We start from the raw sequence: 14,403 nt of genomic DNA on the forward strand, positions 1-14,403 counted from the left end.
TCCAAAGCACTCGTATATCAGTTGTGATCACGTGACGCTCGGCAGACAAAGCGTATACACGTGCTACTCGTATTGCAAGACCTCGCTCGTTTATCAAATTAATATTTATTTAAAATTTTTGCTCGTCTTGCCAAACACTCGCAGACCAAGTTACTCACAATCCAAGGCTTTACTGTATTTAGAACTTATTTTGCACTCTACGTAGCCAAACATGCTCATTGGAGGTGCGGGGGGGGGGAAGGACGACAAATTAAACTCAAAAAGCAAACATCACCCACGCTCGTCCCAAATGATCCAACACCCCCACCGGACGCGATTACGAACCGCTGAGCGCAGCGATGGTTTTATTGTGGCCATCTCCATTAAACTGTCCCCCCCCCGTAACGTCTCATTGCGTATCGTTCGTCTTGTCTGTAACGCCTTATCTTATTTTGTGACACGCTTTCTTTCAACTCACTGTCTGTTGTTGTTGTATCCTCAAATCTTGTAAGTCAATTTTAACCCACTTCCCAATGTGGTATCGACTGCAAACTTGGTATACTTATGTCATACTGATGACAATACTATATTTTATCATAAACAAATATATATTTTTAAACATTCTTTTTCACATGTTATGTTTCGGCTTGGGTCTAATTGTCCACGGTCAACGGACGTTGGCTGTAAATTGGCCACGGCCCCTTTCTTTATGGTAAGCTTCGGGGCCACTTCCTGGAGTCGTGGAGTTCTTCCATTGCTAGTACGGTACATTTCATAAAAGCGTGTTCTGTCTAAACTCAACAATACGATTTTTATTTTACTATCCAAGGCCCACTGAGTTAGATGGCCCTTTTCAGAAGTGACCTGGCTATCACAAATTACAGCTCAACATCACGTGGAAATTTATAGCAGCCAAATACTCTAAACGAGCGATGTTGATTTTCCTCTACACGTCTACACGTCCCGTCTGTACCGTCTCCTCCACACAGTCCCGTCTGTACCGTCTCCTTTTCACAGTCCCCCTACACCATCCCATCTCGTTCTGCCTCGTGTCAGCAGGCAACCGAGAATCCTTACGTTGAGCTCCGTGAGCCACAGGAGCCCGACGAAGAGGAAGTCAAAGGTCACGAAGAGGCAGAACGTCCGCCGGACATCCGAGATCTTCTTGTTCTCGGGCCGCGGCGTCGAATCGGCCGAGCCAACGAGGTAGGAAGAGTTGAGGCTGGACTCCGTCCAGTCCATGGTGGGGACACGGTGGGGGTGGACTTTGGACGAAGATGGCTGGGGTGCAACGGACGCCGCTCGGTGCCGGACCGGCGAGAGGTGGGCCCAGTCGCAGACTCGCACAGACTCGCACAGACTCGCACAGACTCGCACAGACTCGCACAGACTCGCACAGACTCGCACGGACTCGCACGGACTCGCACGGACTCGCACGGACTCGCACAGACTCGCACGGACTCGCACGGACTGGCACGGACTCGCACCGACGCACACCACGCACGTTTCTTGGCCCCCTTGCTCCCGTCACATTCTGGAACCTGTAACGAGCAGAGCCGAGAGATGCTGGGTCAGGACGAGACGGTACAAACGAGACAGAACAAATGAGAAAGGCCGCGGACAGGAGACGAACAGGGCAGTACAAATTTGACAGAAAGAAAAAAAACAACATTCAATGAGCCAGTACAAACGTGCCAGTAGAAAGCAGACAGACAAAAACAAGACGGAATGAGGTAGGCAAAACCAAACGAGAAACTAGACATAAACGAGACCGCACATAACGAGGCAGCACACGCAAACATTTAAATCGTGACGATTCAGCACCTCAAATGGGGCGGGAGGGGTAAAACAGAAGGGTGCCACTAAATATACATGTCCAAGAATGTAAGTTCTGTATGCAGGTGTATTACGGGGAGCTGTGGTGCAGTGGTGAGTGCACTGCGCCACAAACGCGGCGGCCCAAGTTCGATTCTAGCTCATGGCCAATATTGGTGAATATCCGATCCGGTCCTGGCTCTCCCCTAGGTTGACTCCGGGTTAAACGAGTACCTGATGCGATGTGTAAACGTCAGCAATGGGGAGGCAAATGCGAAAGGGCGTGGCGTGGGCCACCCAACTCCTCGTGTGCCGTGTTGGCCTTCATAGGTGCTCGCTAACAACACTTGCCCCAACAATCTGTTAAGGCTATGGGAGGGGGGGGGGGTCTTTGTCTTAGGCTGCCACTCAATACGGGACATAGAAAACTGAAACTTCACTTTTCTGGGATCACATCCTCCTCTCAATTTGTTAACTTTCGGTGTAATAGTCAACAGCTCATTTTACTCTGTTCATATTTACAGGATGCTCCGGTTACACTCCTCCTATCCTCTGCATCTATGCCTCTTTACCACGACTCTACGTATTGACTGGAATGCATTTCTCAACTCCGTCAACTAACCGGCAAATACTGAGGGATTGTCTTTTAAATTCGAAGCGTCTTCAGTTTAACAGGAAAATGAATACAACCGACGAGGCACGACCTTGAAAATAACAAACCTTCATTTTGCGCGGCACCACAGCGAATAGTTACGCGTTACATTGGTACTAAACGGCGAATGGGTACTGCCAGTAGGATGAACGATGACTGAAGATGCATAATCGCAGAGCAATTTTTTTATCCCAAAGATTTGACTGTATACACGTGGCTAAGAAAAATCCAGCCTTCAGCCGATTTACCAGAATGACCCACTAAGGACCTTAGTTTAAACCCAAAAAAAACAGGCAACAGCAGAGAATAAATCATAACATTGCAGACACCAAGTGGCCAACACATTTGGCAAAAACTCGCATTCAAGTCATGCACAGCTCAAGACACACTGGCAGGTGACACAGAAACATAAACTAGCGCAGACTTCATCCTCTTGGTTCTTTCGGTAAAGTCACGTAGAAGGGAAATAATAAAATAATAAAAATAAAACATAATAAAATACAATTCTCACGACGTTTCGGCCACAACGCAAGCAGCCGTCCTCTGACAGACCTGTTCTTCACCTGAGGACGGCTGCTTGCGTTGTGGCCGAAACGTCGTGAGAATTGTATTTTATAATGTTTTATTTATTTATTTGTATATTTTTTTTATTTCCCTTCTACGTGACTTTACTGAAAGAACCAAGAAGATGAATCCCTGCAGTCACGAAAGCTTCATATCGAAATTTAGCGCAGACTTCGTTAACCACCTGTGCAAGAAAAGGGATTACGTTTTTTTTAAAGGCCACGGAGGGGTGGCGAGATGTTAACCGCCTCGCCTGATATACAGGAGGGCGTGGGTTCAATCCCAAGCTTGACACCTGTAAAGCACGTGGAGTTTGCGTGTTCTCCCCGTGATCGCGTGGATTTTTCTCTGGGTTCCCCCGGTGTTTCCCTCCACATTTAGAATAGTGCGTTTAGAGTATTTCAGTTTAACACGTAGGCTTTCGCGACCAATGTTGTTCATAATCAACGATTTTTGGGTTTAGATCGCGTTTATTTATAAATGTGTCGTAACCCTCCACCACCCGACACGGCCAATCAGTAAAAATGTGTCACGTTGACAAAGACAAATAGTTCACTGCTTTAGCCCACCGGTGTGTTGAAGCAACAACATTTAGAGTATTTCGCTGCTATAAACCCGAACGAACCGGTTCATTTGTGGCCAAATCGCTTCTGAAAAAGAGATGTATGGCTCAGTGGGCCGTACCTGGTAAAATAAGTAATATTTAAAAAATATTTTTAAAAAACACGCTTTAATTAAATGTGCCGTACGAGTGATGTAAGAACTCCACGACTCCAAGAAGTGGCCCCGAAGCTTGCCATAACGTAAGGAACCGTGGTGATTTACAACCAACGTCAGTTGAGCGTGGACAATTAGACCCAAGCCGGAAGGTAACATATAAAAAATGTTTTCAAATATGTTTTTTATTTTTTATGATAGAATATAGTATTGTCATCAGTATGACATAAGTATACCAAGTTTGCAGTCGATACCACATTGGGAAGTGGGTTAAATTTGAGTTACAAGATTTGAGGATACAACAACAACAGACAAGAGTGAGTTAAATAAAAGCGTGTAATAAAAAAACAGTAATCTTGATTTGAAGCGTTCGTGACTGTAGTTGTAAGGCAACGTTTCAGGCAATGACCCTTCATCACAAACATAAGAGGTCACAACGCTTCTCGTTCTGCTCCTTTCCTGGCATTGTTCCACTTGGGAGTTTCCCTCCACTCTGTCCCAAGTCCTGACAACATGGCTCAATTCAAGAAACCTTTAATCCTGATCCATCGCAACTTTGACGGTGCCATTTGTTACCGGCCGCCTGGCGTTGCGCGCATTTTGGGTCTGTGCTCGGCAACAGTTGACGATTGACGAATGTGCGGAGCTTTCTTCTTTACAAATTAAAAAAAAGCGGTTTCTAATGGTCTTATTCTTGGTTCTTTCGGCAAAGTCACGTAGAACAAAAAAAATTCTTATTTTATTATTTCCCTTCTACGTGACTTTACGGAAAGAACCAAGAATATGAATAGTAGTAGGGTTTTACCCTTTAAACTGGTACAAAAACTGACACCTTTATACAACAAGGCATCATGTTTTTAGGTGTCAGTTTTTGTACCAGTTTAAATGGTAAAAACTTACTACTATATTTTGCCACTGGTAAAAGAATATGAATCCCTGCAGTCACGAAAGCTTTAAATTCAAATCTAATGGTCTTGTTTAGGGTACGAGTCTGCATTCCCGAGGTCGCATTCCGGTTCACTCTCACAGTTAAAAATACCTGGAGCTCGGACGAGATTGTTGTGCGAAAAATCTTCTCGCAGACGCAGTACGTGTGGAATTCCTGAGTGAAGGTTTGAAACCTTTCCAACAGATGCTCCACGGGTTATTTGGCAGGAGCGCACGGGAGCCACGTACTGCGATGAAAACGGCAGTGTCTGCGTCAAAAAATTGGGACGGAAATTTCCGTAACAAAAAACGCTCGCGAAATCGGGCTCCGAAGCGAATTCTAAAGGAAGACTCTAACCGGATTTTAATTATTTGGTATTGCGGCTGCCACTGGTAGTGATGTACAAGTGTAAATGACAAAGACACGTCACACATTCATCAATAACAGTGTGTGGGCCTTTAAAGGGAAATAATAGATGACGTTTCAGGCAAAAGCCATTATTTAAAGCACAAATGACCAGATAATAGCTCTGATCCAATCTTACCAAACACTAGTCCCACCCCTAATGTTAACAAGCTTGCAAACTTGTCTGAGCCTAACCAGCAGTCCAACCCATAACCGTAGAAGCCACGTAACCGTAAACCTACACTCACCCTAACCAAATAGCAAACCAAACAGTCGGTTCTAGCATGGACCAAAATAAAGCTACCCCTAACACCGACAAACTAGCCAAACACAAGCACTAACCGTAACAAAAATAACCATCAAAACCTTCATACGAACCCAACCCTTAACAAACTTGCTAGCCAGACTAGCCATAACCCTAACAAACGAACAAGCCAGCTGATATCATGAGCCCAGCAGTGTAGAACCCATGGGTCATATCCTCCTAACCCTTTGGGGGGGGGGAGGGGCATGCTGTAGCATATATATACAGTGAGGGAAAAAGTAATTGATCCCCTGCTGATTTTGTACGTTTGCCCACTGACAAAGAAATGATCAGTCTATCATTTTAATAGTAGGTTTATTTGAACAATGAGAGACAGACTAACGACAACAACATCCAGAAAAACGCATGTCAAAAATGTTATAAATTGATTTGCATTTTAAATGAGGGAAATAAGTAGGGGATCAAATACTTTTTTCCCTCACTATACCTTGCAGGACACATTTTGAACGTGCATGGGGAACGTTAGCGCTGAAACAAATGCCATACCAACTTGCACAAAACACATCAATGCACAACGTGAAACAACATCGTGTTGACTGGAGGCGTGGTGGACATGTGATCTCTATGTACTGTGGAACTTGGGGGGGTGGGGGGGCGCGAGGGGAATAGTGGTCTTACGTCGGGGGTCGCCATGTGTCACTGCACTATCCATACGCCATATCTTATCAAATCGGACCGTAGCCCGACTAACCTCTAACCCGAGCCAACCGGTCAACATGACTGTCTATTAATTCTAGATTTGAAGCTTTCGTGACTGCAAGGATTCATATTCTTAGGTTTTTTCGGTAAAGTCACGTAGGTAAAAAATTAAAATAAATAAAAGTAAAATAAAAAATTAAATTAAAATCACGACGTTTCGGAGGCAACACAAGCTTCCGTCTTCAGGTGGAACCGTCACAGCACGACGTTCCACCTCTCACTTGATACAGCAGTCGTGCTGTGACGGTTGCACCTGAAGACGGAAGCTTGTGTTGCCTCCGAAACGTCGTGATTTTTATTTTATTTTTTATTTTACTTTTATTAATTTAAATGTTTTACCTACGTGACTTTACCGAAAAAACCTAAGAATATGACTGTCTATACCCGACCACCTCGCCCCCCTCCAGACCCCAAAACCCCCCTGCCCGTTTCCATTGCTGTGCTTCCCTTTTTGTTTTCGGTTTGCATTTTGGATTTGCCCCAGCCACCCTTTGAGTGTGGGTGTGAAATCGCCGAGTGGCTGTCTCTGCAGGGTCGGGGGAGATCTTGTGACCACGCTCATCACAACAGCGGCGGCTTCGGGCTCTGGGGCAACAAGGGGCATTGCGGTTTGGGGCAAACGCACGCAGGGGGTGGTGGGGGGGTCAAACAAGAGGGAGAGCCAGCTGGAACAAACACCTAAATAAACAAACATTATACTGGTAGGAACCATATTCTTAGGTTTTTTCGGTAAAGTCACGTAGGTTAAAAATAAAAATTAATAAAAGTAAAATAAAAATCACGACGTTTCGGAGGCAACACAAGCTTCCGTCGTCAGGTGGAACCGTCACAGCCACGATAGCTGTATCAAGTGGAGGAACCACCTGGTTCCACCAGCCCACAGGGGATTATTGTGTCTGTCCGTCGTGCATCCAAAAATGGGAGGGGTGGGGCTGGGTGGAAAAGAGAGGGTGGGTAGGGGCTGGGTGGGGAGGGAGGGGTGGGGCTGGGTGGGAAGGGCTGGTCACCCCGTGGTGCCCTTATAAAACTCAACGTTTAACCAACTCACGCCGGCTTGTGCCCGCCCTCACAGTCGGGCATATTTGCGGAATACACCACGCCGCCGTTGACCCTGGCCATTGACCGAGCAACCCGACGTTCCTACCAGCTCCCTCCGCAGGAATGTGTTTTGGAAATGATGATGAGCTGGCATTGGTGCACGAGATGAAAAACAATAAAGAACTCCCAATGGTTACCTTGCACAGCTTTGATCGAAAATGTATATAATAAACGACGTTTTGGGCAATGGCCCTTCTTTATTTGGACAAAGAGGCCAGAGAAAGGATATACTGCTTGAAAAGTCACTTCATTTATCCTTTGAAAGCCACAGTGTTGACTTCACAAAAATACAGGATCGTGTAATGAAAATGTTGATCAGGTTACAGACTCAATTAGCGTTGCTGCCATCACTCGTCGCCCACCCTTGCCCAACCGTACGTATTTATCACCTTTAATCCCATTTATAGATCATCGACGACGGCATCTTAAGAGTTTTGAGACTCACGTTCAGGAGGGTGCCCACACATTGGGATGTTTGATCAAGTTTGTCTTTGAAAAATCGGCAACGAGAGAAATGCGCAGCGCATTTGCAAATAACCGATTGCTTGCACTCACAATTCGAATAATAATACACAATTTATAACACATGCAATATTTTTGCGAATCGGACACACTGCTAGATTGAGAACTGGGAGGCACAGAGGATACATGACAAACCTAAGAATCGATTTTAATAAGAGACTCCTTCCAGAGCGGGAAGTTCTGTACAAAGGAGGCATGTCATCAAATCGCGCACAATTCATTGTTTTACAGAAATTCATGGTTTTCATTCAACCAAGCGCTCTTATCAATAAAAAAAGAAAGTAGACAGCCCTTTGCCAATCCGTTGATGGATGAAAGTCGTCTTCGCCATTCTTTGGCGGTCACGAGGGGTTGTTGTTTAACCAATTAGAATTTCGGCAGACATATGCCGTCGAAATTCTATCTCCTGCAGAGGACTTCTCGGCACTTCACACCTCGCCCGTTGTCCTCACTGATGCCCCCCCCCCCACCCCCGCAATGCGTGCAGATACTACTGGGTTGTACCTCAAAGTTCATTAGATATTTTTATTTCACCCTCCATCCATGTCCGCAACTATCAACACTCCAAATAAATGCTCAATAAATGGAAAATTACGTATTTCTGGATAATGGATGGAACATTTTTTATGAAAAAATTATTTGATTTATCATACTGGTTCAGAAGGTTCTTATAATTTAGTTGACGGACAAACGGAACGCCGGGTTTTTTTTATAATAAAGATACTCAATTAAACACGTAGGCTTTCGTGACCAATATTATTCATAATATAGGTTTTTGGGTCAGATCGCGTTATTTCTAAATGTGTCGTAACCCTCCACCATCCGACACGGCCAAACAGTAAAAGATGTCACGTTTTCAAAGGACAAAATAATTCACTTCTTTAGCCCACCGGTGTGCTGAAGAGAGAATCAACAGCATTTTAAAATTTGAGCACGACGTTCCGCTGATAATTACAATCAGCTTCACCATTCTTGCCCGATAAAGCGGATTGTAATTATCAGCGAAACGTCGTACTCAAATTTTTAAATGCGGTTGATTCTCTCTTCAGCACACCGGTGGGCTAAAGAGGCGAGTTATTCTGTCCTTTGAAAACGTGACGTTTTTTACGGATTGGCCGTGTCGGGTGGTGGAGGGTTACGACACATTTATAAATAACGCGATCTGACCCAAAAACCTTTATTATGGTCAGTGTGAGTTGGTGATGGAGGGGCCAGTCCAGAACCAGTTCAGTTATTGCTTGCCACAGTGTTCAATTAATTCCGTACGACGGCTTTTACTGGCCTGTTGGATCCTGTCACCACACACACAAAGATACGTGACCACACAAAAAAATAGCGGATTCACATGCGCACAATTTTATGAGAATATTATGCCGGATAAAATTCTAATCAATGGACCGATTCCAGTGGGTGCGTCGTTAAATGCCTGGTGTGCAACATAATGTCACTGCGTGGCCAACGGTGTTTGGTAAACAAACACTCTTCGGGTTTTCGGTAAAGTCACGTAGGTAAAATTTTTTTTAATAAAAGATAAATAATGAAAATTATAGAAGAAATAATAGAAATAAAATAATAAATCACGACGTTTTGGAGGCAACACAAGCTTCCGTCTTCAGTTGGAACCGTCACAGCACGATTACTGTATCAAGTAAAGAGAAATCCCAAGAGACCCGACCTTGTATATATGTAGAGGTGTTACGGGAGGGCGAACAAACACACCAGGGGTGGTTATGCCCGCACGCGGAAGGATGCTTACATCCACGTCCGCATCGTTTAGCCTGGGGGGCTGAAACGGCGCTGTGATCCCCCACGGCCCCACCTCTCGGGGGGGGGGGGGGGGGGGGAGTTGCTATATAAGGCGGTGAGCCGGTGGGCTCGGGGTTCAGTGTTTTAGCTTAAGCCAGTGAAGAAGGAAGACCGGCAAGATAGGCCCTGGGACTCCCCTGGATCGCTGTCCTTCTAAGGACCGACCAGGGCAAGCCAGTGGCGTGGCCCCGAGAGCCCAGAGCCGATGTTCTTATAAGAGCCGGTCTGGTGACTAAGGGTGCCGTGATCCCAGCTTGGCCAGAGCTGGATCAGCTAGCCCCCCCTAGCTCTGTAGTAGAGGACCTGGGAGTAGGCTAGCCATGACAGAGATTGTGGGATCCCCCTGTTAGACGGGTGAAGGGGCCGATACCCCTTCGAGTGTTGTATACCTTGGCCTGTATTGAGGGAAACGTTTAATAAATAAGTGTGCCTCCGACTACATCGTCCAAGTCTCATTGAACCTACTACATATATACTGGTTGAGGGGGGGGGGGAGCCGGGGTAGGCCTCTGGAAGGAGTTTTTATGATAAAGTTGGTACGGCTGCTGCTGGGACTGAGCCTTTGTTACGTAGACTGGTTGAGCGGGAGAGAAAAACCTAAGAGTATGAATCCTTGCAGTCACGAAAGCTTCAAATCTAGAATTAAACAAACACTGCAGAATGCAATAAAAAAAGACTCGTAAGTAAATACTGTGATATTCTTAGGTGTTTTCGGTAAAGTCACGTAGGTAAAACATCAAAATTAATAAAAATAAAATAAAGATCACGACGTTTCGGAGGCAACACAAGTCTCCGTCATCAGGTGGGACAGTCACAGCCAGATCAGCTGCATCAAGTGGCTGTGACTGTCCCACCTGATGACGGAGACTTGTGTTGCCTCCGAAACGTCGTGATCTTTATTTTTATTTTATTATTTTTATTAATTTTGATGTTTTACCTACGTGACTTTACCGAAAACATCTAAGAATATGATTCCTTGCAGTCACGAAAGCTTCAAGTCTAGAAATAAATACTGTGATAAAAATATATAACAGGCGACAGTGTTATTGACGTGTAGAGTTTGTTAATCTGTGTTTGTGCACCACTGCCAAAGCAGCAACAGCAAGACCAAATAATGTCTAACGCAATGCATGATCATTCCAGCAAAAAACAAGTTGAATATTAACTCGCGGCTACTGGATTCACGGCAGGTAAGCGTGCACAGCCCTATTGGCTCTGCCATTGCTGGATGAATGATATTCGGCCAACTCCCGTGATTGACCGTTCACAAAACATTGCAAGGTCCTCACTCGCACACAAAGTGCTTGCCACAAATGAACCCCAATACCTTGCCGATGTCGTCAAGGAGCAGAAACCATCACGTCAACTCCGGTCATCCTCACAGTGGCTTTTCACTAACCATCGAACAAAGACGGACACTGCAACGCGAGCTTTCAGATGCGCTTCTGCGGCCATCTGGAATGCACTCTTCCTTCCAATATTAGGAAGCCACTGGAACTATGCACTTGTAAATACAGATTGGAAACTCATATCTTTAGCACTGCGTTTTGCGTTTCGTTTATTGTCTTTCCTCTGCACCTCCAATGAGCACGGATGGCTACTACGTACGGTGCGAAAGAAGTTCACACATAAACACATTTGTAGAAAATTAACTGCACACAAAGGGTAATATAACACACGACTGTTTAATCGCACTGACGAGGCACCAATCTGGAAGCGTGCATGTTAGCAACACGCTTGCACAACACATGTCAAAAACCATTTCCAGTTTACGCATACACAAACCGATTTTGACACGCTTATATTTAACTCACTGTCTGTTATATCCTCAAATCTTGTAACTCAATTTTTACCCACTTCCCAATGTGGTATCGACTGCAAACTTGGCATATGTATGTCATACTGATGACAATACTATATTCTATCAAAAAAAATATATTTTAAAATATTATTTTTGATACCTTATATTTCGGCTCGAGTCTAATTGTCCACGCTCAACTCACGTTGGCTGTAAATCACCACGGCCCCTTACGTGATGGCAAGCTCCTGGAGTCGTGGAGTTCTTCCATTATTAAGAGTACGGTACATTTCATTAAAGCGTGTTTTTTTAAAGTTGTTTTTTTTACTGCGCCGAGTCAATCCGTCGCTGCGCCCAGATCTTATTCTCACGCCGTGTCGGTCATGGGAACAATTGAACTCGACTTCACCATGCTGGGTCAAGTGTAGAGGTTGTGAACCCAGGCCCGGTTTAGATATCGCTCCCCCCCCCCCCACACTGATTTTAGTTACGCCATGGCTGGAAATCAAAACTCGGGTGGCCGGGATCGCACAGAAACCGCCGTGCCGACAGACGGGAATTGAACAGGCTACGTCTGGATTTAAATTCTGGTGGCCTAACCAATACCACGTGGCAGTGGCCCCTTCACACGCAATGTGTACGAGCTGCCTACTACGAGAACAATCTTTTATGCAAAAAAACAACGATTAAATCCATTGAACAACATTTAGTCAGGGAGTAGTGTTAAATTGTCAAACAAGAAAGGGGCCGTCCATAAATGACGTCACGCGATTTTGGACGATTTTTGACCCCCCCCCCTCGTCACAAAAAGTCAGACCCCCCCCTCAAATATGACGTCACAAAGCTCTGCACCCCCCCCCCCCAAAAAACATGCTTCAAATCGCTTTAAACTATTGTCATTGTAGTGCGTATTTAATGTGGCGCTGCACTCTGATGTTGTAGGAGAAAACATTAAAAAGTCTATTTAATTAAGTAGAACGTGTTGTCCATATTTATTTAAATTGCGCATTTTGATGTGACGTCACATTTCTCAAACCCCTTCCCCTCGTCACACATCGTCACAAACGTCTGACCCCCCCCCCCCCCCCCCTAGGTGCGTGACGTCATTTATGGACGGCCCCAAAACTCATGAATGAACAAAATCAATGCTGAGAAGTTCCTCTTTTCCGCGAGATAAAAATTCAACTCCTTCCGCCCGGTTTAACTCAAGTTTGCATATGCGCTAAATACAGCACACAGAGGCAGTTACGCGGTTGGCAAGGTGATTTTAACACATTCCTGCGGAGGGAGCTGGTAGGAACGTTGAGTTGCTCGGTCAATGGCCTGCAGGGTCAACGGCGGCGTGGTGTATTCCGCAAATATGCCCGACTGTGAGGGCGGGCACAAGCCGGCGTGAGTAGGTTAAACGTTGCGTTTTATAAGGGCACCACGGGGTGACCAGCCCCTCTCCACCCAGCCCCTCCCCACCCAGCCCCCACCCACCCTCCCCTCTCCACCCAGCCCCACCCCTCCAATTTTTGGATGCACGACGGACGGACGGACACAATAATCCCCTGTGGGCTGGTGTAACCAGGAGGTTACTACCAGTAAGATATACCACCGAATGATTACTCTGACTTTTTTTTTATGTTGCACAATATCCAGAGTTTTTAAAAAAAAACGTCTGAAACTTAAACGTTTTTGTTTGAGCTCGGAGATATGCCTTACGAAAGCTTTAACCTTTACAGAGTAATTCGCTGCAAGGCACGAAGGCATAACCTTAACCCGCGCCCTCCCCTCTCTCCTGAACATTCCAACCCATGGGGCTCGCTCGAACCCGGACGGGGAGGGCTAGGCAAGAACATGCCACCTACACGGCCTACAAAACTAATGATTTATTTCACGGAGCTTGTTTAAATAAATGCAGGTGTGTGTGTGTGTGATTTGCCCGGTTTAAAGAGAGATTAACCGAGTTATCTTACTAAACGCGTCCAGTCATAATAAAAGACAAAGATCCCCCGTGTAGCCTGTAACAGGCTTGGGGCAAGCGCTGTTAGCGAGTAGCGCCTATGAACGCCAGCACGGCACACGAGGGGGGCTCGCACCACGCCCGGCCGCCTTTGTCTCCCCAGTGGCGATGTTTTACACGCCACTGCACCAGGTGCCAATATGAGGCCGAGTCGACCTAGGGGAGGGCCCAGAACTGGTTAAGATAATCGTCACCGGTGTCTCGTCAGGTTCGTAGCGCAGCGCGCTAACCGCTACCCCACCGCTCTCTGTCATAATACCAACACTAAGTGACGGTGACATCACTACGGCGCCTGTGCCAGGCTAGGTGCACTTTGAGGCTACCACGTGAAGTGTCGAAGGCTCGCTGACAGGTGGTCTCGAGGCAGATCCTGCAGGTGCCATGGGTTGGCTGACCGAGAGGACCGGTAGATACACCACCAGTTGTACCCCCCTACTGTGCCAAGCTAGGTGCAGGAGTTCTCGAGACAGACCCAGAAAGTACCATGGGTTGGCTGACCGAGATGACCGGTAGATGCACCACCAGCTGTACCCCCTATTGTGCCAGGCTAGGTGCATGAGGAGGTCTCGAGACAGGCCCAGCAAGTGCCATGGGTTGGCTGACCGAGATGACAGGTAGATACACCACCAGCTGTACCCCCTATTGTGCCAGGCTAGGTGTAGGTCTCGAGACAGACCCAGCAAGTGCCATGGGTTGGCTGACTGAGATGACCGGTAGATGTACCCCTACTGTGTCAACTTGTTGCGTTTTAGCCACCCGGCGCTCCGCCAGTTGTTGTGAGCGTCGTTCTTCTGCCCTCCGTTGTTGCTGGAGGGCGACTGCCTCAACTGCCCAGTAGCAGCGTCCCTCACGAGCCTCCTCCATCGCCCGTGTTATAACACAAACATACAATATATTTTGACTGTTGCCCCTGGGTTGCCATGATGACCCCATGTGACTTAATTCAGCCGAACATAACACGGCGAGGCGCAACAAAGGCACTTCTGATTGTCACTTGATGTTACAAAGTTGCACTGTTCAACATCAACTTTAGCGAAACGGTTGCTTCAAACGAAAAGAAATAAATACGTGACCATGTTCGCCAGTG

The 14,403-nt window shown here is 46.2% G+C and overlaps 1 protein-coding gene across 5 annotated transcripts in view; it reads right to left on the bottom strand.

Moving 5' to 3' along the window:
* The window catches only part of LOC133358201 (stAR-related lipid transfer protein 3-like), a 34,319-nt gene that overhangs the window by 15,505 nt on the left and 4,411 nt on the right, over positions 1-14,403 (bottom strand). For 2 of the 5 annotated variants that reach the window (XM_061576435.1, XM_061576433.1), the window contains exons 2-3: positions 4,767-4,902; positions 1,057-1,520 (exon numbers count right to left, since the gene is read on the bottom strand). In XM_061576435.1, the coding sequence (XP_061432419.1) occupies positions 1,057-1,221 (165 nt within the window). In that variant the 5' untranslated portion in view covers positions 1,222-1,520; positions 4,767-4,902. Of the gene's footprint in view, positions 1-1,056; positions 1,521-4,766; positions 4,924-14,403 lie in introns of those variants that run through there. The other 3 variants (XM_061576438.1, XM_061576436.1, XM_061576437.1) reach the window with 2 other exon arrangements.

Source organism: Lethenteron reissneri, chromosome 61 (genome assembly GCF_015708825.2).
Source record: "Lethenteron reissneri isolate LAM-NWPU_2019-01 chromosome 61, ASM1570882v1, whole genome shotgun sequence".
Classification (NCBI taxonomy): Eukaryota; Metazoa; Chordata; class Hyperoartia; order Petromyzontiformes; family Petromyzontidae; genus Lethenteron; species Lethenteron reissneri.